The sequence below is a fragment of the Momordica charantia genome (genome assembly GCF_013281855.1).
Source record: "Momordica charantia cultivar OHB3-1 chromosome 9 unlocalized genomic scaffold, Mcharantia_2.0 BLBB01000009.1, whole genome shotgun sequence".
NCBI lineage: Eukaryota > Viridiplantae > Streptophyta > Magnoliopsida > Cucurbitales > Cucurbitaceae > Momordica > Momordica charantia.
In genome coordinates, this window is record NW_028275167.1 from 28509012 (window position 1) to 28531207 (window position 22196).

Here is a 22196-nt window from a genome sequence, read left to right on the forward strand (position 1 = left end):
ATCACAAAAGCCATTTAAATTTTGTTTCTTTTTACTTGCAAAAAATTATCTACACTAAATTGTAACTTTTTTAATCTCTTTCTAATATTTTATAATCGTAAGTACATCAATAAACTTTGAAAGTTATACACAATGAGATCATAATCTGATGATTAAAAAAAACTGTGGACGTCTCTCCCTAAAATTCTATAGATATCATATAATGATGAAATGTTATAACATGAGCTTCATGCTATTTTAAAACCAAGAAATTTTCTACACAGAGAGGATATGATGATATGAAGATGAATGGAACAGAGAGGCCTTTGCAATTACAATCCATAAATTCTCAGGGGTCCTGAATAAATGGCCGAGCATTCAAATTTTCCTAAAAATAATTGTTAATGTTTAGAACAAACTAGTGCCTACGGCTGACTACTGCTGGTTAGAACTTAGAACTGTACCTGCAATATACAAATGGCGAGTGCAGCAACGATGATTGTTGCAATAACGGATGCAGTTCCACGAATTCCCGACGATGTAGACCTATGGATGAAACAAAATCAACATCTTAAAGGTATCGAAAAACTTTCTTTGAATTTAGATAAACAGTGTTAGAATCGGAATTCAGATCCAAGGGGTGAGAAATGAGAGCAGGAAGAAGCATGAAAATAGAATCTGAATTCACAAGATGCAGCAATTCACAGAACAGAACACAAGGGAATGAAGAGTAATGGAAATCATAGGATGATGTGGAGCAGTTAGTAGTTACCTTGCGACGAGGTCCTTGACCGAGTCAGTTCCGAGTCCGAACCCGAAAGGAAAAAGTGGATCATAGTGTGGATCTCCTACATTCATTGGTAGTTGATCAACGGATTTAAACCATGTTCTTGGAAGCTTCCCACTGAACCCATGGTCTCCATAGAGGCAATCAGTGACTCCTAGGCCCTCGGTGCCTGGTAACCAAGCTGCTACAAGAGCATCAATAGATGAAATGTATGGTTCCATCACAATTGGCCTTCCAGAAACGACTACCACCACACACTTTACAGAATCACAAACATTTTTTATGGTGTTTGGACCAGGATCCAACATGGTGAGCGTAGTACTATCTCCTACACTCTCGGCATACGGCATTTCGCCAACGACAACAATGGCATATGAGAAGTCATTAGACTTGACAAAGTTGCTGTCGGGATCCTCACTGAATACGACCTCTGTGCTCGGGTCGACTGTTGATTTGATGGCAGCAAGAATGCTGGTTCCTGAAAATTGGGAAAAGGAAATATCAAAGGGAAGGTTTTTTTTTATTAACTTGAAGAGTGAGTGAACATAAAGGAGAGAATAATATTAATAAAAGCTTATGAGTTTAGTGATAATTAAAATAGAGTAAATGGTAAAAATACCATTTCTTGATAACTGGTTGGATTTTGCTGGGAGATATTATCAAAGCACGTAAAGCAATAATTTAACCGCTTATGATTCTTTTATGTACAACAAGTGTGAGGATGGGTCCTGAATCTCCAACTTCTAAGAAAGGAGTAAGATATCTTCACGACCTTTGATTTATGGTTATGTTAGAATGAGAGAAAAGAACGTACCTCTTGTACCATTGTTGCCACTGAACCCTTGCCATGCGATTGTCCATCCACCACATTGATATCCTAAATTATCAACATGAGTACCAGCAACCAGGATCTTAGGGGCCTTCTTTGGAAGGGGTAGCACCGGTTGGCTATCGTTTTTCCCATTCTTCAGCAGCACCAGCGACTGCCTCACAGCTTCTCTTGCCAAGTCCCTATGTTCCTATAAATCATAGATGCAATATTACGCCCATCAGACTTATCACTCCACAGAGGTGTATGAGAAGGTTTGTGAATAACTACCTACTTCCTATGAATGCTCGTTTACTTAGACATGAAAACAATCAGATTTTTGTCATGAAATTTATTATACCACATTGTCAGGGGATGAATGGATTAATTAGTAGTACTAGATTGAGAAAGAAGGTTATATCGGACCTTAAGATAAGGTTAGAGAAGTGAAGGGCATTAAGAAAAATGACCCCCATCTAATTTTCAAACTAATAACCAATTAAAATTAACACTAGCTATATATTCTGCTATAGTTTGAAGTCAGACCTGGCTCCCGAGCTCATTGACAAGGCTGTAATCTCCCATGGGGTTCTCAAAAAGACCCATTGAAAACTTGACCGATAAAATTCTCCCAGCAGCATCATCAATGCGATCCATTGGGATGACATTGCTCTGCACTAGATGCGTAAGATCATCAATGAATTCTGTATACTTGTAAGGAACCATGACCTGCAGAACACAGAACCAAAGCCTAAATACTCCCACTTCCATTATAAAATTTTGCATCCAATTAGTCATATATACAGTCCAAACTTGATGTTATTTTTCCCTAAAGAGAGGCCACCAACCATGTCAATGCCAGCTAAAATTGCAGCTTGGACAGAGTAGGTGTAGTTAGAATGTGGCGGAGAAGTAATTCTGTCCAGGCCCTCCCAATCTGAGATGACAAAACCCTGAAAATGCACAAAGTGAAATTAGTAACCAACATCAGATAGTGGCATAATTTCAGAAGAGGTGCATCAGCAAACGTTCCTTTTTTTTTTTCTGATAATCGGGAGGTGGAGTTTTGCTCCCCTATATCCAGGAGACATCAAGGATTTCTAGTGTTAGCTCATCGGAATGTTCAAACTTGAGGCCTCTAAATCGATATAACCAAAAGACCCCAAACCCTTGTCAACTAGGCTGCCCTTGAGGCGCATCAGCAAACGATTTTCAAAAACAAATTTAAATGGTCAGACCTACCTTAAATTTAAGGGTGCCCTTGAGGAAGCCAGTAATGAGCTCATGGTTTGCATGCATCTTTACCCCATTCCAACTGGAATAGGAAATCATTACCGATGAAACGCCCTTGATGATCGAATCATAGTAGGCAGGCATGTGAATGCTGAGCAGTCCATGCCAGTCAATAACTGTATTGTTCTCATTGATGCCATTAGTTGTCCCACCATCTCCCACAAAGTGCTTTGCACAGGCGATAACCTTCTTTCTGCAACAAAAAGTTACAAAACTATATTAAACTAACTTTGCAGAGAAAGTTAACAAACAAATCAGATATGGTTTCTGCAATTTGGTTGAAGAACATCAGTTTCACAGATGAGCATATGCAAAGCTACATTCCTAAATTTGCAACATTTCAGTGTTCAACTTTCAGAATGTTATATTAAAATGGACCTACACATTTATTTACCATATGGGGTTTCCCTTGATTAGAAGATCATCAGAAACATGAGACTATTGATTCCACTGCATATTTTTTCATGGCAAAAAATTTCCTAACTGGCGTGGAGAGCCTTTTAGGAAACATTATGCATGAACTCACAATTTAATATTTTAAACAAAAATGAAATTCTACATCTTCTAAGGCCATACGTTCCGCCAACATATGGAATCCCCTTCCGATAATTAGCAGGAGGTTCTCCTTGCAGACCAGGAATAATCTCTGTCATCTCTTGCACAATTTTTGGATCCTCGCTGTAGCTTTCATAACATCGCCCCCACCTCGGGTCCCTACATACCTAAAAGATGGATTCAAGGGAAAGAAACTGTTATATATCAAATCCAGCACTAAAACAAATTGTGCAACATTCAACAAAACATCTGTTTTTGGAAGTCTTAGATAATAATGTGTTTACCGCAATGCATGGAGCAAAGGCAAAAGAAATCCCCGTAGCTCTAACTTCAAGTGCTGTTGCAGCACCAATCCTTCGAACTAGGTCAGGATTTCTGTTAAGGGAGAGGCAAAGAACAAATGTAAAGAGGTTATGACGTTCTTATGTGCAGGGCATAAGGAAAGGACAATCACTTGCCTGGTTGCTCCAAGTCCAACATTATGAGGAAATACGGTAGCATTGTAAACGTTGTTATGGCCATGAACAGCATCAATGCCATACATCATTGGGATGCCCAATCGACTAGAAAGAGAGCCCTTCTGGAATTCATTTATCATGTTCACCCAATCTTCAGCACGAGCATCAGGAAGCGGCACACTTCCCCCGCCACTTAGCACACTTCCTGTACAAATTTCACAGTTCATGCTACCCTTTCAGAAAAAGTTTGTCATTTTACATTTTACTCTGATAATCAAATTTTTCATAGCTATTGTTTGGGTTTTGCATGAATACAAACTCTAGATTATGTGTCCTTGACCATGAATTTCACATCGCTTCAACAGATTAACACATATACATATTTATTGAATAAATTTCAAAACTACAGAACTCACAACATTATAAAGCTAAAAATACTTCGAATATAATTCTAATAACATGTAACAATGAAACTTTGTGAAAGATCCCTCGAGCAAAAGAAGAAAGCAATACACAAAAAGGTACTTTAACATGACGAAAATGATCTCAATTGATCTTCAGAGAAGTGTAATATTCACTACAAAGATATTATATAGAGCATCTATTTATATTTAGCGACGAAGGGGCGAGAGAAACTTATTTGCCATCCCAACTTTTAGCCACAAGAATCAAATGTAAAAATGGGGAGGAAAAGAAACGCCAAACCCTACTCTGAACTATACTAGACCAGAACTTCAGATAAAAACTCGAGCATTTACATAAAACTGAGAGAGAAATTATTGCTTTACCAATGGAATAATCTTTCATAACTGTAACATTGGCAACGCTCCTGTCAATCTGGACCATTTGACCGATTTTCTCCTCCAGAGTCATTCGGCCAAGAAGGTCCATAACTCGAACAGCAACTGGTTGTTTCGGATCTTTGTATTTCAAATACTCCGCGTCCACCGTTGTAGCCCACCACCACCAACCCAAGCACAGAATCGCAACCACCTGAACGAAAATCTGGGCCATCTTCCTTTTCTGAGAGGTGAATCCACACTGAAAAAGACCAAAAATCTCCACAAAATTAAACCCATTTGCTGCACATTGTACTTGGTTGCCAAGAAAATGCAGAAAACAGAAGAAAGAAGAAAGAAGACTCTCTCTTACGATCGGTAATTGCCCGAAATCGCAAGCTCCAAATGCTATGAGAGTTCTTCAGTTAAGCCAACTTTAAGTTTCTAATTTATGGGTCCTTTAGAACTAGAAGTAACCTAAGAGAGTAAGTTAATTAATAGTATCCCTTCATTCTTTTTCGGGTTCTTTTCTCTATTCTGAACCCCTCACATTCCAGCGTCGTTGCCTCTGTTTTCTTTCAAATTTTGAGGCCGCAATCGATTTCTGGAGACAAACCGAAGAACACGCATCCCAATGGAAGGAAAAAAGAGAAACCCAAACTAGAATCAACGAAGAACAGACACTAATTTCAGTTTCTGTTCCCGCTCAACCCCATTTTCAGAATCCCAATCAAATACAAACCAGTAGAAAAAGCAAATACGGCGACAAAAATCGAGAGAGATAGATGTTACCTGAAAGTTTGAATGAGAGTAGGAGGAAGCAAAAAACCGTAAGAGGGATTGAAGCCAATGGTATAGTGGTTTAAAAGAGAGTGAGGAACTTTGGATAAGGCGAAGAGAACTTTTGAAGTGGTGAAAGAAAGAAAGAAAGAGAAAAAAAGGTGTGGGAAAAATGGGAATGGTGATTCGGTAAAAGTGGAGAGAAAGCTAAAACGTGGGTGGTGGGCTGCGATTTTAATGCAAAAAAACGCAAAAGAGAGAGATTCTTTGGGATTTTCTTACGCCATTACTGAACCTCAACGTGTCTTCTGAGTTACAGTCACAGTTGTGGGGCAAATCACAAATCCAAGGTCCCCGCCATTTTCAGAAAAAACGATTTTCAACTTTTTACTTCAGTTTCCCAAAAACGAACCAAAAAAAAAAAGAAAAGAAAAGAAATATTTTTTACAATTTCATATATTCAAGACGCTAATTATAATTTATCTGTTACGTTAAAAAACGTATTTGGAATTTGTACTCCATCAAACGATTTGGAATGTTGGAAACATTAAAACTTAGTTATTATAGTTTAAAATTTATGATTTTTCGATTTTTATCATCTAATGAAACTAGACTTTTTAATTTAAAAATATATTTAGTCTCCGGCTACTTTATCTATATAAGAAATTTTACTAAATCTTAAAATAAAAAATTTCACGATAGAGGTTAAATCGTTACAAACTTTAAACTAATTATTACAAAAACTGACGGACTAAATTGTTATCCATTTGAAATGATAGTGATTGAATTATTAACATTATTTCAATAAAATTATAGAGACCATACAATTTTTTTAACCTGTGTTTGATGTTTTAATCTATAATGATTAGACATTTTTCATTTTATTTTTTAATGTTCAACACATTTATCATCCATCATAAAGAAAATAATATATATATCTATAATGGGAACAAATGAAAAAGTTCTACCGTCACTTTTTCCCCCTTATTTTTATTAGTGAAATACTCATTCAAAACCATAAAAAAGATAACTTTTGTTTAGTGAAATATAAATAAATAATTACCAATAGAACCACTTATCACTGATATATTTCGGGCTCTCTTTTTATATCATTCTCTTCTCCAATTATAATTAATATTGATACACATTTAGAATTCGTTTATAATGTACTTGTTTTTTATTCCCTGTTTTCCGTTTTCTGTTTATTCTTTCTAGTTTTCTTAGAACTATAAACATGAATATATTCGGTGACCAAATTTTTATATTATTTTTTGGAAAGAGAAATAGAACACGAAAAGCTATCAAATGGACATTTATTGATTTTTTTAATCATTTTTATCCCACCCGTGATGATGAATATACTAATATGAACATGGTTCAACTAGTTGAGATATATGTTTTAGACCATGAAATTGGAGGTTTAAATCTCCAAACATTATTATTGAACTAAAATAAATTATTAAATTAAAATACTCTGTCTTGTAAGAAAAATAATGGAGGAGACAATTGTCAGAATTTTGAAAATGACATCGTTATTTATATTTATGAAACAACAAAACATTTAGAAGCAATTTATATATCTTTTTTTTTCCTCTTTTTGATAAAAAGAGTAGTAAAAACATCATAAATCAGAAAGGTACCAATGGTTGAACTAACCGTGTATTGATTAAGTAAATCGACTATTATTTTTTAGAAAATCATAATGATAAAGTATTTTAGATTCTTGTTTTCAAATAATGAATCCAGTAAATATTACTAACCAAGCAAACCTTAATCTTAATCAAGTGATTAAGTAAATCGACTATTATTTTTTATAAAATTATAGTGACAAACTATTTGTTTAAAAAAAAAAACTTTATGGTGGATAATTATAGAAGGGAGCAATTGCCAGTTGGGTTAGTTGGGTTCCACTTCCACCTGACAGTTTTTAATATATAAGATATAATTATTTTTTGCTTTTTGTAATTTGGAGTTTGGTAGTATATGGAAAAAGAAACACACACATAATGAAGATTTTGAAATATGCATATAATATAGATATTTATTCAATTTAGAGAGTTTTTTTTTTTTAAAAAAATCAAATAAGCATGGAGAGATATTATTGATAAATGATGAGAGAGAAGAAAACGAAAGAAAACAGACCTGCCTCCATTTCCATAATAGCTTTAATTTAAGCATCGTGAATGGACAACCCTACACAAAAGAAGAGAACCAATAAGGAAAAAAAAAAGTTAATTTAAAAACAAATTTTTATAAAATAAATTGTTTCATTTTCATAAATAGCATTGCTTTTTATATTCTGTAAAATTAGCCCTTTGTCTATTTGGTGCACGATATTTTTATAAAATTATGGGCAATGCAAAACCAAACATAATTGAATTCCATATTGTTGTTGGAATTTGTAGTTAAAAGGCTTATCGGGTTAAAATAATATTTTTTTCTAATAAGACTAACATGCAGAGTTAGAAATTTAACTAATTAAATTAAATCCAGGTTGACATTAAGATAATATATTTTATAAAAAAAATTGGTATCAAACGTGTCATTCTTTTATTTCTAAAATTTTACCAAAAAAAAAAAACATTATAATAAAAACCTGTACTAAAAAAATATTACTGAAAAAAATTTCTTAATAAAAAGCATGAAATGAACTCTAAGGATTTGTTTAGTAATATTCATGTTTTTTGTTTCTCACTTCCCATTTTCAATTTTATGCATTTGATACTTATTCATGTTTCTTGTTTTTCTAACGTTTTTAATATTAAATTTCTTATTTCTTCTTCTTATTTTCAAATTTTTTCGAAATATAGATAAAAATATTATTTATAATTTTTTATTTATAAAATGCATAACAACTATTAAAAAATAAATATAACATAAACATTTTAAATACTCGATTTCCATATAAAATTTTTACTTTTTTTAGTTTAAAATTTGAGAGAACCCCAAATGTTACAAAACATGTTTTTTTTTCTTTTCTTTTAATAAGAAAAAGAAAAGAACTATAAATAAAACATATAAAACATAGTTATGTTTTTCTTTTTATTAAAGAAGAGAAAACGAAATAAATAACATAAAATAGAAAAGCGAAATAAGAACGTGATTAAATTGGATCTTAAAAGATTGAGTCTACTTTGAATGTTATAATAATAATAATAATTATTATTATTATCTTTTACATTAACACGGTTGATGAGATTCAGATCGTATTAAACTTATATATTCATAGTTGAGAATTCATTATGTGTGTAGATTTATTTATAGATTTGTTAATCTTCTCAAATAAATAACTTTATATTATATAAAATTAAATAATTGTTGCATATATTTTTAAGTTTTTATATTCGATTTATTTAAATAATTCACACACAAATTACACAACAAACATCATGTCAAGCACGATTTCATTCGTCAGCCCAAATGTGGATTGGATAAGAAATAGACAAATAGAGACAGAATGAAAAATATTTATTTATTTATTTATTATTATTATTATTCTTTTTGGCAAAGGGAAAGGGAAAAAATTTCAATGATATGTGTTATGTCATAGAAAAGAAAACGCCATCATCAAGTAGCCTGAAATATAATATTTTAAAAATACATGTGTGTCTATATCAAAATGGTCCCACTAAATTATGAACCTTCAATCGTAGGTAATATAGTTGTTTATGAAGCGCACTTGATATAAAATAAGCCATTAAAATTTAAATATTTTATCTGACCTACTTTAAAATATCATTATTCCTAAGCTAGCTTAATTGATTAAAAAACTTATTTTCGATTAAATATCAAGTTCGAATTTCTAACTCTACAGGTTATATTCAAGAAAAAAAATAATATTAATACTAATTCTTGCTAAATTTTTGTAACATATTACCATTGATAAAAAAATTACGGGTTAAATTCCCACGTGTTGTGCTAAAAAAAATTAAGTACAAGTTTCAACTAAAACATCTCAAAACTGAACTTGTATAAAAATATTACTACAAAGAGGACAGAGTATAGAGAAAGTTTAAAAATTATTTTGTCTTTTTTACTTTTAGTTCGGATTCTTTTTTATCCTGTAGTTTTATTTGTTAATTTTAATTACCGTACTTTCAAAATATTTATTTTAATATTAATTTATGTATTTTAAATAATGACCACTTTGATCCTTTCTTATAAAATTTTATACACACTAGAAATTTAGTAGCTGAATTATCAAACAGTAAATGAGATAAAAGTGAGGGTGAATGAACAAAATTTTTGGAAAAATTTAGTGACTGAATGGATGCAAATAAACTAAAAAAAAAATTGACTGACTAAAATGAAAGTAAAGTATAAAGATTAAAAGGAAAAAACAAACTTGAAAATGGGCAAAAATGAATCAAAAGTTTAAATTCTCGCTCCAAAACATCATACGTATATGATATATGTGGATATGTCTATCCGGTTGCAGTTGCTCTTAGAACGTTTTTTTTTTTATTATTATTATTATTATTTTTTGGCATGAGAAGTGGAAATGTGGTAATCAGAAAAATTGAGAATCGAACAAATTAAATGTTGCAGAGAATCAGAAACCTGCTTAATCGCTACCTGTAATCGAAGATCTTCCGGTGGCACTCTGGTACGGACGAACAGTTCTTCAGATCGATCGCAAACAAGAAGCGAAGGGGAAAATACAAATCACAGATCAGATCGGATGGCAAAAAAAGAAACAGAGAAGTGAATCGGAGACACAGCAGAGTTCCGTATTATATATATATCTCAGAAAAAAAAAGAGAGAAAAATTCATCGATTCGGAATGCGAACGTGCGTACATCAAATTTATCGGATGTAAGCGAAATCGAATCGAAGCCACGTTATCGTTCTAATCTTTGAAGAGAAATCGTCGTCTTCAAATTTGCCAGAACCACAAGCAATCGGTATTCAATTTCAACAGGGAACAGAGTTAGGTCGATTCGTACGTACCTGCAATTTTCCAGAATTTCTCGTTGAAATTTGGAGCGGAGGAAATTTTGCGATCGCCGTACGGCTGCGGAAGTAGGAACTCTAAGACGAGAGAAATCTTGAGCCAGACGGACAAGTTATTGATCGTCGGTCGCTTTCGTGCCAAATTCATACAAATTGTATTCTTTACATTTATAATATTATTTTTTAAAAAATATCTGATTTGATTCCTTTTTTTTTTATTTAAGGGATTTGGTAACCTTTCTATTTTTTGGAAAAATGTTACAGTTTTCATCCCAATTGTAATAATCCAATAAATGAATTAGGGAATTTTTTAAGAGGCAATTACATAGTATAAAAGGGATAGACCAACTATGCCAACATTTTCCTTATTAACTCTGACTTTTTGGCATGCTTAATTAGTTAATTTTAAAATTTAACAACAAAATTAAAAACGAAATTTACTTTTCTACTCAAAGTAAGTGTCAATGGTTTACTTTGTATAAAAGCGTCACTACTACTCTTTTTCCTTTATTGACTAGCAAATTTTCTAAAAAAATTAAAGTACATCGGTGAAAAATGTTTCTTTTCGTTAATAAATAAATAATATATATATATATGCCAATCTTAGCAATAGACATAATTAAGTAGTTAAGACATCTTATTCTTTCTCTACATATTGGCGTTTGTTAAGGATGAATAAATCACCACTCGATTTAAAATCTTAAGTTTATGTGTTGATAAATTTAATTCAAATATATAATATAGTTTAATCTTCATAATTCCCTTACTTTTCAAAATGATTTTTATTGCATATATAATAAACTTGAAAATAGGACATGGAAAATTGAAATGATGGGAGAAAGTTCCTTATGAAATCAATAATGCACATCACGATAAATTAGAACTATCAATCAATTCAATGTCGGAGGTCTAAATTAAGTTATAGCCTATAAGAGGATATGATTTCAAAAGTCTATGAGAAATCAAAATTTGAAAATTTTATTTTAAGTCTAAGGTTCAATATAATAAAATTGAAAATTTTACGTAAAAATTCATATACGCTGCCAAATTTACGAGTAATTGTTTTTTAAAATGAATCCTAATATTTTAGGGTTGAATGAATTTGATTTAGGGGATGTTTAAAGAAAGTCCTTAAACAACATTACGATTGTTATTTTCATAAAATTTTTAGTTTTATTTTTTTATTTTTTATAATACAACATGTGGGGTGAATGATCGAATTCACAACCTCTTGTTTGTAGATATATTTCAATTATCATTGAACTACGCTCATTTTGACCATAAATTTTTTAATAATTAATATTAGTTTTTACTTTTATTGTCAATCTCAACATTACTCAATTTGTCAAAACTCTACCTAGCTCATAAGTGGTTGAATTACAAAAAAAATTATTCTGCTAAGAGGATTCAAATCTCTCCCCGTTCGCGAAGCCATAAGTTATCCTTATATTATTGAGAGATAAGAACGAATTGGATTGACTCGACTAATATAATGGATGGAATGCTGAGCTTGGTGTTAGAGTTCAAATAAAATTGAACTAAATACAAGGAGTAATTTTTCAATACAATTTCTCTATACAATTTAAACAAACTTCTCAACTCTCAACTACCGAAATGAGTAATCTTATTGAGAATGCAATCTCAACTTTTTCCAAAAACTTTGCAATGAAAAAGAGATTAACTGAATCACATTTGGAAGCAAAATTGAATTGAAAAGTTATACTTTACTACACAAAAGGGGAAATATATTGTCCCCTTAATCAAAGAAACCAAAAAAGGTATAATCTCAACCCCAAGCAAACCAATTCCAAACCCTATAAATACCACCAAACAAACCCTAAGTTTTACCCACCAAAAGAAAATCCGACCCACCAAAAGACCCGACCCGACAACAAGAAGAAAAAAAACCGCCATTTTTTCCGGCGACTCAGAATGACGACGCTGAGGCCAAGAACCGGCGGACTTGACGCCCTCCGCCGCCAATCCTTCCGCGCTTATTACGAGCCGTTCACTCCGAAGGTTGAAGAGAAAGAAGAAACCGAAGCCCATATTCTGCAGCTCGAACTGACAGGTCGGAGCTCGACCACATTTCGCCGTCTAATTTCTTTAACTTTCATTAACGTGTTCCAAAATGTCGCCGTCGTGTTGATTGTTTTGGTAGATCTATTTTTTCGTTCGATTCTGAATTTGTTTCTCTTGTGATCGAATCGTTTCTCAGATTTCGACAAGCAGCAATTTAAGTTTAGGGTTGATGAAGGGACACGGACGGTGGCGGTGACCGGAACTCGGAACGCGGGAAATAACAAATGGTTAAAATTGGATAAAACTTACCCAATTCCAGAAAATTGCTTAATCGACAAAATTGATGATAAATTTGAAGGGGGAATTCTAACCATTACAATGCCCAAACAAATTACCGGAGCAGAGACGGCGGCGGCGGCGGCGGCGGAAACGGCGGTGGCGGCCCCGCCTCCCAAAGAACCAGAACAACCAACCCCTGAAATCTCGCCGGAAACAGCCGCCACGCCGGAGACAAAGACTGAAACTAAAGCGCCGGAGGAGGCTCTTCCAAAGGACGATTCTAATTCAGTGAAGCCAGCGGATGACGGTAAGGGAAAGTCTGCAGAACTCCAAAAGCAAGCCTCGGCGGGGGCCAAGGAAGAAGCTCCGCCGCAGGGCGCCGCCGCGGCTGAGAAGGGTCCGGCACAAGGAGATTCCGGCGAGCCGAAAACGACGTCGCAGGATGAGAAAATCGGTAGCCCAGATGAGAAGCCAACGGAGAAGAGAGAAATCGAAAATCAAAACCCAGAACAGGGGAAGGAATCCAAAACAGAGGAGGTGGTTAAGAATCAAGAAGAGCGCAAGGTTGGAACCGGAGCTCCATCTCCGACAGGGACCACGGCGGCAAAGTTTGCCCGCGGCGTCACGGTCGGAAGGATGCCGTCGCCGGCGATGGCGAGTCTGGCGGCGGCGACTGTGATCGCAGTGGCAGCGTACTTCGCATATGTTTATTACGGATTGCTCGCGACGAAATGAAGCCGAAGTTTGCAACGGGCCCCACAAGATTTATATTGTTAAGAAATAAATGATAATTTTTTCTAACTTGTTCAAATTTTATTTGTTTGTTTGTACAATACTTAATAAATATATTAAAATAAAATATTAAGAAAGTAATAAGAATACTTCTTTTTTTATTAGTGGGATTGTCAAATTTTACTGACCATTTATACACCCTTTATACTTTGGATAAATTTTAATAGATTATGGAATCAAAACCAATATCTTGATATTAAACTTTGAAGAACAAGTATAACGAGACATTATATATAAAATAATTTAAGTTTTAAATAATAGTTTGGTCCTACCACTTTAATTTTGGTTCCTGCATTTTCAAATTTTATGTATTTTAGTCATCGAAGAATTTGAAGTCCATTTTGGTCTTTGTATTTTTAGAATGTGACCAATTTAGTCTCTACTAGTACAATTTTAACACAACGTATTAACATAAAATTATGATTATATTTCAATAAATTTATTGAGTGAAGTGTCAGGCTATGAAATAAATGAGATTAAAAGAAAAATAGACTAAAATAATAATTTTTTAAAAGTACATATATATCAATAGATAGTTTTAAAAATACATGCTAAAATAAAATAAGTATCAAGATTGTCTTTCTTTCTTTTTTTAGAGAAGGTATGAAAAATTTAAACTAAAATAATTTGAATCACTAGCATTTTAACTAAGACTCGTATGGGCAAAATTTAAACATATTTAATAACTATAAAAAGGGCCTTTTCTTTTTAGCCTTGAAGAGGTAGCCTAGTTAGCGAAGGTCTAGGGTCTCTTGTCTTACTGACTAAGAAATCTCAATTTCGAGCTTAATACCAAAAACGATTGATTTCTCTCCCCTAAACGCTCCGAACCAGGATTAACATCATAAACTTAACTTATCTATAGGTTCCTCTTTTGAAAATATTTGGAGTTCTCTCCAAAAAAATTCCCCAGCTCCCAAGAATGTATACAGTGTGTATCCATAGAAACTCAGCTCTCTCTCAACAATTCACCAAAAACTTGAAAGAAAGATGATAATTTAAGGTGAAAGAATTTCATACCAGACCTCCATTGAAGGGGATATCAGTATAAGGCAGCCAAGTATCTCCCATAGTGAAGTTATAGACAGTAAAATTCATGGCCTGTGTAGCATTCATCAAGCTATAGCCAGGCCAATTCACCCTCATACTTGTGTTTGCTCCTGGCCCATGATTCTCAAACTCCCCATAATACAATGTCTCCAGCCCTGCTGTTCCATTCCACTCCAGCCATCCCACAGGGCTGATCAAATCCCCAATGTATGACTGCATGTACACTGTCCTTGAGTACTGCTTCCATGGCCGCCCGAGGTAGTTCGCTATCGTCGCGTTCGAGTCCATTGCCCAGTCGGGTGCAGCTCTGATCGTGCAGTTGTGGATTGAGATGCCTGTGCTTTGGTTCGGATCGGTTCGACCCTGCGCTGTGAAGGCATTCTTTTGGTTCGGTAGGGGCTTTCTGGCATAGAGGTTGCATTGCTGGAAAACCGCAGCGGCATTGCCGAATATGAAATCTACGGTGCCGTAGATGTCGCATTCTCTGTAGAATTGTCGGAAGGAATGCACATAGAGAGTGTCTTGATAGCCTTCAAAGCTGCAGCGGTAGAATGTTGAGAGATCTGCACTGTTCCTCACTGCCACTGCTTGGTGCTTCTCTGGCCCTGCTGTGTTCCTAAATGTCACGTCTATTGCAACAAATCCATCCCCACAAACAGCTGCATAAACATGCCAAATCCAAATACTCAGTATATTTCGAAACTAGGTTAAATTACAAGTTTAGTTTCGAAACTTCTAGATGGTTAAAGTTCGTAAACCTATTATTAGACACAAGTACTCTGAAAGTTTAAGCATCTATGTTACACAGTCTTGCAAGTTCACGGATCAAACTTGTAATTTAGATGGTTTGTCGGTTTACTTACTAAAGGTAGAAGAATTATAAGTCGTCCAACCATCGACGACGCTGTGGTTTCCAGTGATCACTGTTCGGTTAATGCCATCTCCGATGAGCATTATGTTGGTTTTGTATTTGGGGACGACGACGTACTCTTCATAGTATCCTTCTCTAACATATATAACAAAGTAACCATCTTCAGGCATAGAATTGTTGGGAGAAAATGCAATTGCATCACCAATTGATGTGAAGTTGTCAGCACCAGTTGAGCTAACAACCACAGTGTTGTTGATGAAAATTCCAGTGGTGCCTAAATCAGTTAACAAACGCTCCCTTCCTGAGCAGATTGTGGATTGGTTGCAGGACCCCATTTTTCGCAGTCCCTGATGCAACTGAACCCTTAAGAGAATTGACCTCTAAAATCAACTAAACTGTACAGATTTATACTCAAGAGAATAATAATGATATATGAAACACTGCATAATAAGTTTCAATTCTATTATGATACTTATAATTCCAGCTTTTGTCTAATTAGTTCAAAATGAAGATTTTGATCCCTGTATAATACAAAATCTACACAATAAAAATCGTTAAATAAAAAGATATGACAAATTTGGTACCGTGCCTAAATTATGATTGAAAGAATGGGATAATATATATATATATATATATATATATTGAATATATAAAGACCAAAATAGATCAAAATTGAAAGCATGGAGAAAAATAGACAAAAGTTAATAATACAAGGACCAAAATAATTTGATTTTTAACCTTATTTAGATTGAGTCGGTTTGATGTTTAAACATACCTCATTTAAAATAAATACATCAACAAATGCTATATAGTACCTCAAATTTCTAGAACTATTTTTTAAAAGTCAAGTTTTGAAATTTAAAAACCAAATAGAAACAAAACCTCGAAATCAGGACAAAGTGTAGTTCACCCAAATCAATAATAGGAATTGAATAATTAGAGTATGTATATTTAAAAATGTGAAGAGAATCCACATTTCAATTTGTAACATGCAACTGGCAGAATTTGGGAATCCCAGATGCCGTCCCCTCTAATCTGTCTCTCGTGATACCGAGAATCTTATCAAACATATTTAACTCAGCCCCCAAAAAATAATTTTTTAATAATAAACTAAAAAATATTTCTTAAAATTGGGATTTTGTAGTATTAAGGATAGGGTTGCAGATGCCCCTGCAGCCTACCTTCTTCCCATGTTTGTTTATTATGATATTCCAATTAAGAGAAATCAGAAATTAATTAATTACTGATTAAGTTAATTTGTACATGATTCTTGTAATTATATTCCACCACTATTATGATAATTCTCCTCCACATGTACATTAAATAATATGGTTGGAGGATATTTAACTGCATTAATATTTGCACAAATCTAACTGGTTTCTTTCCTAACTTTGCTTGTTAACTAATATAATTAAAAGAGATAAATAAATATGCAGTTTCGTGTAGACAGGGATAAAGCCTAAATGGTAAAGTGAAAAAATAAAATAAAATTATAAGTTTCAATCTCCCTTCATTTCTAGATTATACAAATTTTGATACTAATTCAGTAGAAAAATGATTGGAAATTTTTATAATCTAATTTTGTTACACTAAAAATTAAAACATTTGTGTGATTTATTTTAGTGTGTTATTAATCTTTTTTTTTTTCCTTTTACTTCTGTAAGTAATTAGTCAAATAGCTTCTTTGACCCCTTTCATGTCCTTTTGTCTGAGGAGTTCTTTTATTTCGAGGTCTGATTAGTCATTTTCACATAAAATAAGTCTTTATCATGTTATATTATAATGCAACTAATTAATGAAGGCTAAATTACCCAAAAAAAAAAAAATCCTGAATTTTACCATTTGTTAAAAATTGCTCTATCATTTTATAACTTAGCTGTAAATAATGAGAAATTGGTTTTGGGTGGTTTTCATAATCAATGTAAAATAAATCAGCAATCAATTAAATGCCCATTAATAAATTTATGCAAAAAGTTAACAGCACATAATTATATTCTCACTTCCTAAGTCCTATGAATATGATATCTACCCTCCATTTGATTTAAGATGGTTGGAGGATATTTAATTCCATTAATATTTGAACGTTTCAACTGTTTTTTCCCTGACTAATTTCCCATCATGACAACCATTAATTAAGGCCATGTTGGCTTCAAGGAAGAGGAAGTTTTACCCATCTTTTTTTAAATGTGTGGATGTATCTTTTTTTTTCTTCAATTTTTTAAGATAAAATTGGAATAATAAAGTTTCAATAAAACTTAAATTCGTTTAGTCTATATTTAATCATGTTATTATGAAAATTTGTATCCTTTCTTTGATTCATGGGTTTATAATCAGTAAGAGTTGATGTGTATTATAAATTATGCTAAAAAATTTATATTATAAAAGATGAATGTCATAAAATTATATTTGTATAATATATAGGATTAACCAACTCGTAGATACATATAAATAAAAAAAACAAACAAACAAATACCCGTGAATATAAGCAATTTCTTAATAAGCTTACATACTACTCTTAACTTTAGGTTATAGGAACATAACTCAAATAACTCTTAAAATGAAAGCAATTAAAGTGTTGTGACAATAATTTTATTTTTAAGATTTGAGTTAATTCAAAATAAAAGTAATTTGTTAGGAATAAAATTTCAATTTTCTGTCAATAATTTGTAGCCATTTCGGGGAAAAAAAGGTCTTTATCAAATGTCAAACTCCTCATTCTGCATAAGAATACCATTTTTATGCAACTTACTTGTAAATGATGTGACATTTCTACTTCATGGTCATTAGTGAAAATATCGATTTTAAAAATAGGAAAATATTTGTCTCACTTGAAAACTAAATATTTGACGACTCATTATTATTTAAAAAGAATATAGATTTTTTCATTTTTTAAAAAATATTAATAATTGTTTATTGTTAAATATTATATTTTTTTTTGTTCGTTTTTATTAAGAAAAGAAGTCTAAACCAATGGCTGCATCCAAACAAAAACTTTTTCCCCTAATTTTTATTTATTTATTTATAATGCATTGAATAAAGCAAATGCGATGGTTCTTGTAACCGAACGAACAGACAAACAGAAACAGCAGCAGCACATTCAATCGTACGCGTACCTTGATCAGCGTGATCAGTGGCTCTCTGTTCCCTCCGCCGCCCGGAAAACTCTGCCGCCGCTTCTTCCACCGCCGCGACAGCGAGTTCTTAACCAATCCCAACGACACGCTGTACAGTTCCCCGGCAGTCGACAGCGGCGCCGATAGCGCACTCCCCAAACTGCTCTTCGATTCCACCAATCCGTCGATACACGTCTGGCCGTTCGTCACGATCGCGCTCAAAATACTCTCGACGCGCTCCACCACTTGCTCATCCACGCCCTCCGCCGCCTCCAATACGCTCTCAATCGACCGCAGAAACTCCACATTCAAATCGGCGAGCTCTCTGCAGTCGTCGAGCGCGCCGGCCTCCCGCTGATTCAGCCTCGAACCGCCTCCACGGCGAAGGTAGCCGCCGATTACGCTCGACATTTTGATCGCCTGCTTCAGACACTGTTTGACGGAGAATTTTCCGTAGCCGTAGGGATCGGAGGGCGAGAATCGGATGGAGGAGAGAATCGAATGGCAGAGCTTAGGGTAGAGAGTGGTTTTACAGAGCGCGGCGGAAGGCGGAGGAGAATCGGAAGCTCCGGCGAGGCGGAGGGAGAGAAGGAGAAGAAAAATGTAGGGAAGTGAGTTCATAACGTGATTTTCAACTCGGGAGTGACTCGGTGAGTGAAGAAGGAGAGAGGACTTATATAGAGGCGGGAGAAGAAGGAAGGAGTGGAAAAATAAAGTGTGTGTCAGAAGAAAATGGAAATTGAAGATTTTTTTTTCTTTTTTTAATTTAAATATGATTTTCTTTATCTGTTTTTAGAAAAGTATTTAGAAAAATGTTTAAATTGTTTAAGTAAGGAACAAAACTTACCATGAATTATTCACTCCCTCACCGACGCTACCCTCCAAGCTACTTATTATTTACATTTATTTTTTTAATAAAATAATTTTTTTTCCATTTTATTTGTTTATTATTGATTCAGATTTTCCGTGATAAATACAAGGAAAAAAATGCTAATAGTAGTCTATTTATTTTCTTCGCTTTTATTTTTTTAATTTAACAAAATAGGCATCATTTTTTAGGTCAGTGCTTAAATCTACCATTTCCATATTTTTTAAGCTCAAACAATAAAGTGGGTTGCATGGTAGACCGAGACTAGATAGAGTGAGTTTATATTGACAATACTTAACGTTTATCGATCAACACCTATCTTCTGATTACCATTGAGAAATTGACATGTTAAAAACTGGGAACGAGTAATAGAAAGCGAAAACGAAGCCTCAAGGGTTTGAAATTTGAAAATAGTTTCAATATTTTTAGAACGATGACAAGTTAATTAACTTCTACGACTTCAAAGAAAAGAGTAGGTGTCAATTACTACATAATTGATAAATTCACTTCTTGATTGATCTCTATTAAGCGTGTCTGTGTGTTTTGATTTGAATTTATTCTAATAGTCCATTTTTTTTATCTCAAATTTTCATAATTTATATATATTTTTTAAATTTGTTTAACAGTCCCTTTTTATATCAAACCTTGCATATAATTTTATTTATAATTTGAAAAAAATGGTTTGAATATTATTTTTTTCCGGTTTTTGTTTATTTTTATCCATATACTTTTAAAACATCCATTTTTTTATTTTTGTCAATGTACTCTTAATTTTTGCTTATTTTAGTTCATATATTTTGAAACGTCTATTTTGGTATATGTATTTTTAAAAAGTGACAATTTTGATTCTTTTATTTTCAATTCTATTTCATTCCGTTCGATCATAGTTTTAACATAACATTTCATTCCCTAAATTTCTTGAAATGCAACCATAAATTTATATTAATAATAATTATTATATATAAAATTTTCATTAAAATTTTGTAAAGATCAAATTAGTCACATTTTTAAAAGGGACTAAAAAAGATGTTTTGAAAGTACAATGATTAAAATAAGTAAATTTTGAAATTAATACATAAACCAAAATGAACTTCATAAAGTACAATAATTAAAATGAAAAAAATAAAATTGAATTGAGACCAAAATAGTATTTAAGCCTAAAAGAAATTAAGTAGATGTATTATTTATTCTATTATTACATTAATGAAAATAAGTGTCTGACTTTCATAAATAAATCGAGGTTAAAGCCCAAAATATTTATTTTTTTTGTTCAGTCAACAATTTAATTAAAAAATTAGCAACAAAATAGTTTTTGTCTAAAAAAAGTTCATTAAAAATAAAAGGTAATATAATATGTCTTTTTTTATATATAAATAAAATGGAATTCTGCATATATGGCTTTAATTTTTATTCATGTTTTTATAGAAACCTAGTTTTATTGGACTAATAAATAATATTTGTAGCTCAGCCGATGGAAGAAATAAACTCATAAATTAAATGAATGGCTCCAAAGGCCTTTTATTATTTAGTACGTTTGAGTTCAATTATAGAGACAATAATGTAAAACTAAATAATGGTTAAACTAAAAAAAAATTAATTTAATTAAATTAAAAAAAAAAAGCTGACTTGTAGGCTATTGCTCTTGGACCTCCCTATAATCTATTTTTCTATTTTTATTTATAATATTGTATGAATGTCTCTAGTTAATATAGTGTCCTTCTTATTCAAATTAAATCTTTAGTTCAATTACTTATTTTATAAGATATTTGCATTTAAAAAAACAAGTTTGTTTCTTTACAAAATATTTCCTCTGCTTTCTTGTTATTAAAAATACTTTTGAAATCTCAATCAATTTTTTTAAAATGAAAAATATGTATTTGAGAAGTTAGATATTGTTTTGGATAAGATTTTTTAAAACCCACGTTACAAAGTGTGAAATAATAATAATAAAAAAGCTTATTAAAGTTAAAAACAAAGTTAAGAGTATGATTTTTAATTCTTCTTTGACTCTTGATATATTTTTGTTTTGTTTAAAACCTTTCTGTTATTGTCTATTTCGATCAATGTATTTTTAAAATATTAATTTTGGTCTATATATTTTTAAAATATTTATATTAATCTCTTAATTTAAATGGGAATGTTCTGATATTTATTTGCAAAATCTTGTCATAAATTTTATACATAAAGAATATTATTCGATGTAGATTCAACGACGCAAGGTACCCCTACTTTTTCAAGTTAAGAATAGGTAGAGAAAATACCTCGAGCCAATGTTAAGTACCAGACGCTACAACGCTGAAGTAACCTATGTCATACTCCTAAGAAAAGGTTCGAATGACCTTCAACAAAAGGGTACCAGTACCCGTACCCGAAACTGACACAAGTGTATTGTTAGAGAATACCTAGGGACGCGAGACAACTCTCTTTAAGGAACTTAGCAAAATAGTTCCATAATTTCGAGAAAAGGGGTGTCTCCTCACAAAGGGGTCGCATTGACGAAGTTCGGGCGATTTTTTACCAATAACAATATTTCAATAATTTTCTTTAGTGGTGTTAAAATTGTGACAACTAATAATAAAAAAGAAAGCAAACAACTCTAATATATATATTTAAAGTACAATAGGAAAAATAAATAAAAGTTGAAATTAAAGGACCAATAGGGTTTAAATCTTTTGAACCAAAAAAAAAAAAAAACTATATTTCTAATGAAAAGTCAATCTTTTGTTGAAATAGTTTAAGAAGGGCGGAATAGAAAAATATATTTTAAAGATTTGGGGTAAAAAAGGCAAAACCTCTGGATATCAGTTTT

General features: G+C 32.6%; 3 protein-coding genes across 6 annotated transcripts; 1 reads left to right on the top strand and 2 right to left on the bottom strand.

Annotated features, from left to right (window-relative positions):
• Positions 1-152: 152 nt before the first annotated feature.
• Positions 153-10526, bottom strand: LOC111018764 (Glycosyl hydrolase family protein). 3 transcript variants are annotated; one of them, XM_088117770.1, is made up of 13 exons: positions 10390-10526; positions 10015-10061; positions 7586-7632; positions 4669-4921; positions 3881-4085; positions 3707-3797; positions 3444-3589; positions 2817-3060; positions 2423-2527; positions 2121-2303; positions 1581-1785; positions 752-1244; positions 153-525 (listed from the first exon to the last, which is right to left on the bottom strand). In XM_088117770.1, exons 3-13 carry the CDS (start codon positions 7595-7597, stop codon positions 432-434), a joined length of 2031 nt encoding a protein of 676 aa, XP_087973896.1. In that variant the 5' UTR covers positions 7598-7632; positions 10015-10061; positions 10390-10526; the 3' UTR covers positions 153-431. The 3 variants fall into 3 exon arrangements, with proteins under 3 accessions (XP_087973896.1, XP_022150694.2, XP_022150699.2); XM_022295002.2 differs by having other exon boundaries at positions 7582-7632; XM_022295007.2 differs by lacking the exons at positions 7586-7632; positions 10015-10061; positions 10390-10526 and adding an exon at positions 5452-5614.
• A 1639-nt stretch (positions 10527-12165) lies between these two features.
• On the top strand, positions 12166-13589 carry LOC111018709 (uncharacterized). The gene is made up of 2 exons (XM_022294922.2): positions 12166-12463; positions 12611-13589. The coding sequence occupies exons 1-2, from the start codon at positions 12325-12327 to the stop codon at positions 13426-13428; spliced, it is 957 nt and encodes a 318-aa protein (XP_022150614.1). The 5' UTR covers positions 12166-12324; the 3' UTR covers positions 13429-13589.
• Positions 13590-14142: 553 nt separating this feature from the next.
• LOC111018622 (putative pectinesterase/pectinesterase inhibitor 25) lies at positions 14143-19210 on the bottom strand. 2 transcript variants are annotated; one of them, XM_088117707.1, is made up of 3 exons: positions 18520-19210; positions 15399-15762; positions 14143-15194 (listed from the first exon to the last, which is right to left on the bottom strand). In XM_088117707.1, the coding sequence occupies exons 1-3, from the start codon at positions 19138-19140 to the stop codon at positions 14500-14502; spliced, it is 1680 nt and encodes a 559-aa protein (XP_087973833.1). In that variant the 5' UTR covers positions 19141-19210; the 3' UTR covers positions 14143-14499. The 2 variants fall into 2 exon arrangements, with proteins under 2 accessions (XP_087973833.1, XP_022150485.1); XM_022294793.2 differs by having other exon boundaries at positions 15399-15753; positions 18520-19204.
• Between the last annotated feature and the right edge of the window lie 2986 nt (positions 19211-22196).

Bases quoted from the DNA above. Each gene is read 5' to 3' on its own strand.
- LOC111018764 (XM_022295002.2), bottom strand. From the start codon at position 7,617: ATGCTTAAATTAAAGCTATTATGGAAATGGAGGCAG. The intron at 4,922-7,581 runs GTCTGTTTTCTT...GGTCTTTTTCAG, and splicing joins TATTATGGAAATGGAGGCAG to TGTGGATTCACCTCTCAGAA. The intron at 1,786-2,120 runs GTCTGACTTCAA...TATGATTTATAG, and splicing joins TCAATGAGCTCGGGAGCCAG to GAACATAGGGACTTGGCAAG.
- LOC111018709 (XM_022294922.2), top strand. From the start codon at position 12,325: ATGACGACGCTGAGGCCAAGAACCGGCGGACTTGACGCCCTCCGCCGC. The intron at 12,464-12,610 runs GTCGGAGCTCGA...ATCGTTTCTCAG, and splicing joins TCTGCAGCTCGAACTGACAG to ATTTCGACAAGCAGCAATTT.
- LOC111018622 (XM_088117707.1), bottom strand. From the start codon at position 19,140: ATGAACTCACTTCCCTACATTTTTCTTCTCCTTCTCTCCCTCCGCCTC. The intron at 15,763-18,519 runs GTACGCGTACGA...TTAAGGGTTCAG, and splicing joins CACTGATCACGCTGATCAAG to TTGCATCAGGGACTGCGAAA. The intron at 15,195-15,398 runs GTAAGTAAACCG...ATGTTTATGCAG, and splicing joins TTATAATTCTTCTACCTTTA to CTGTTTGTGGGGATGGATTT.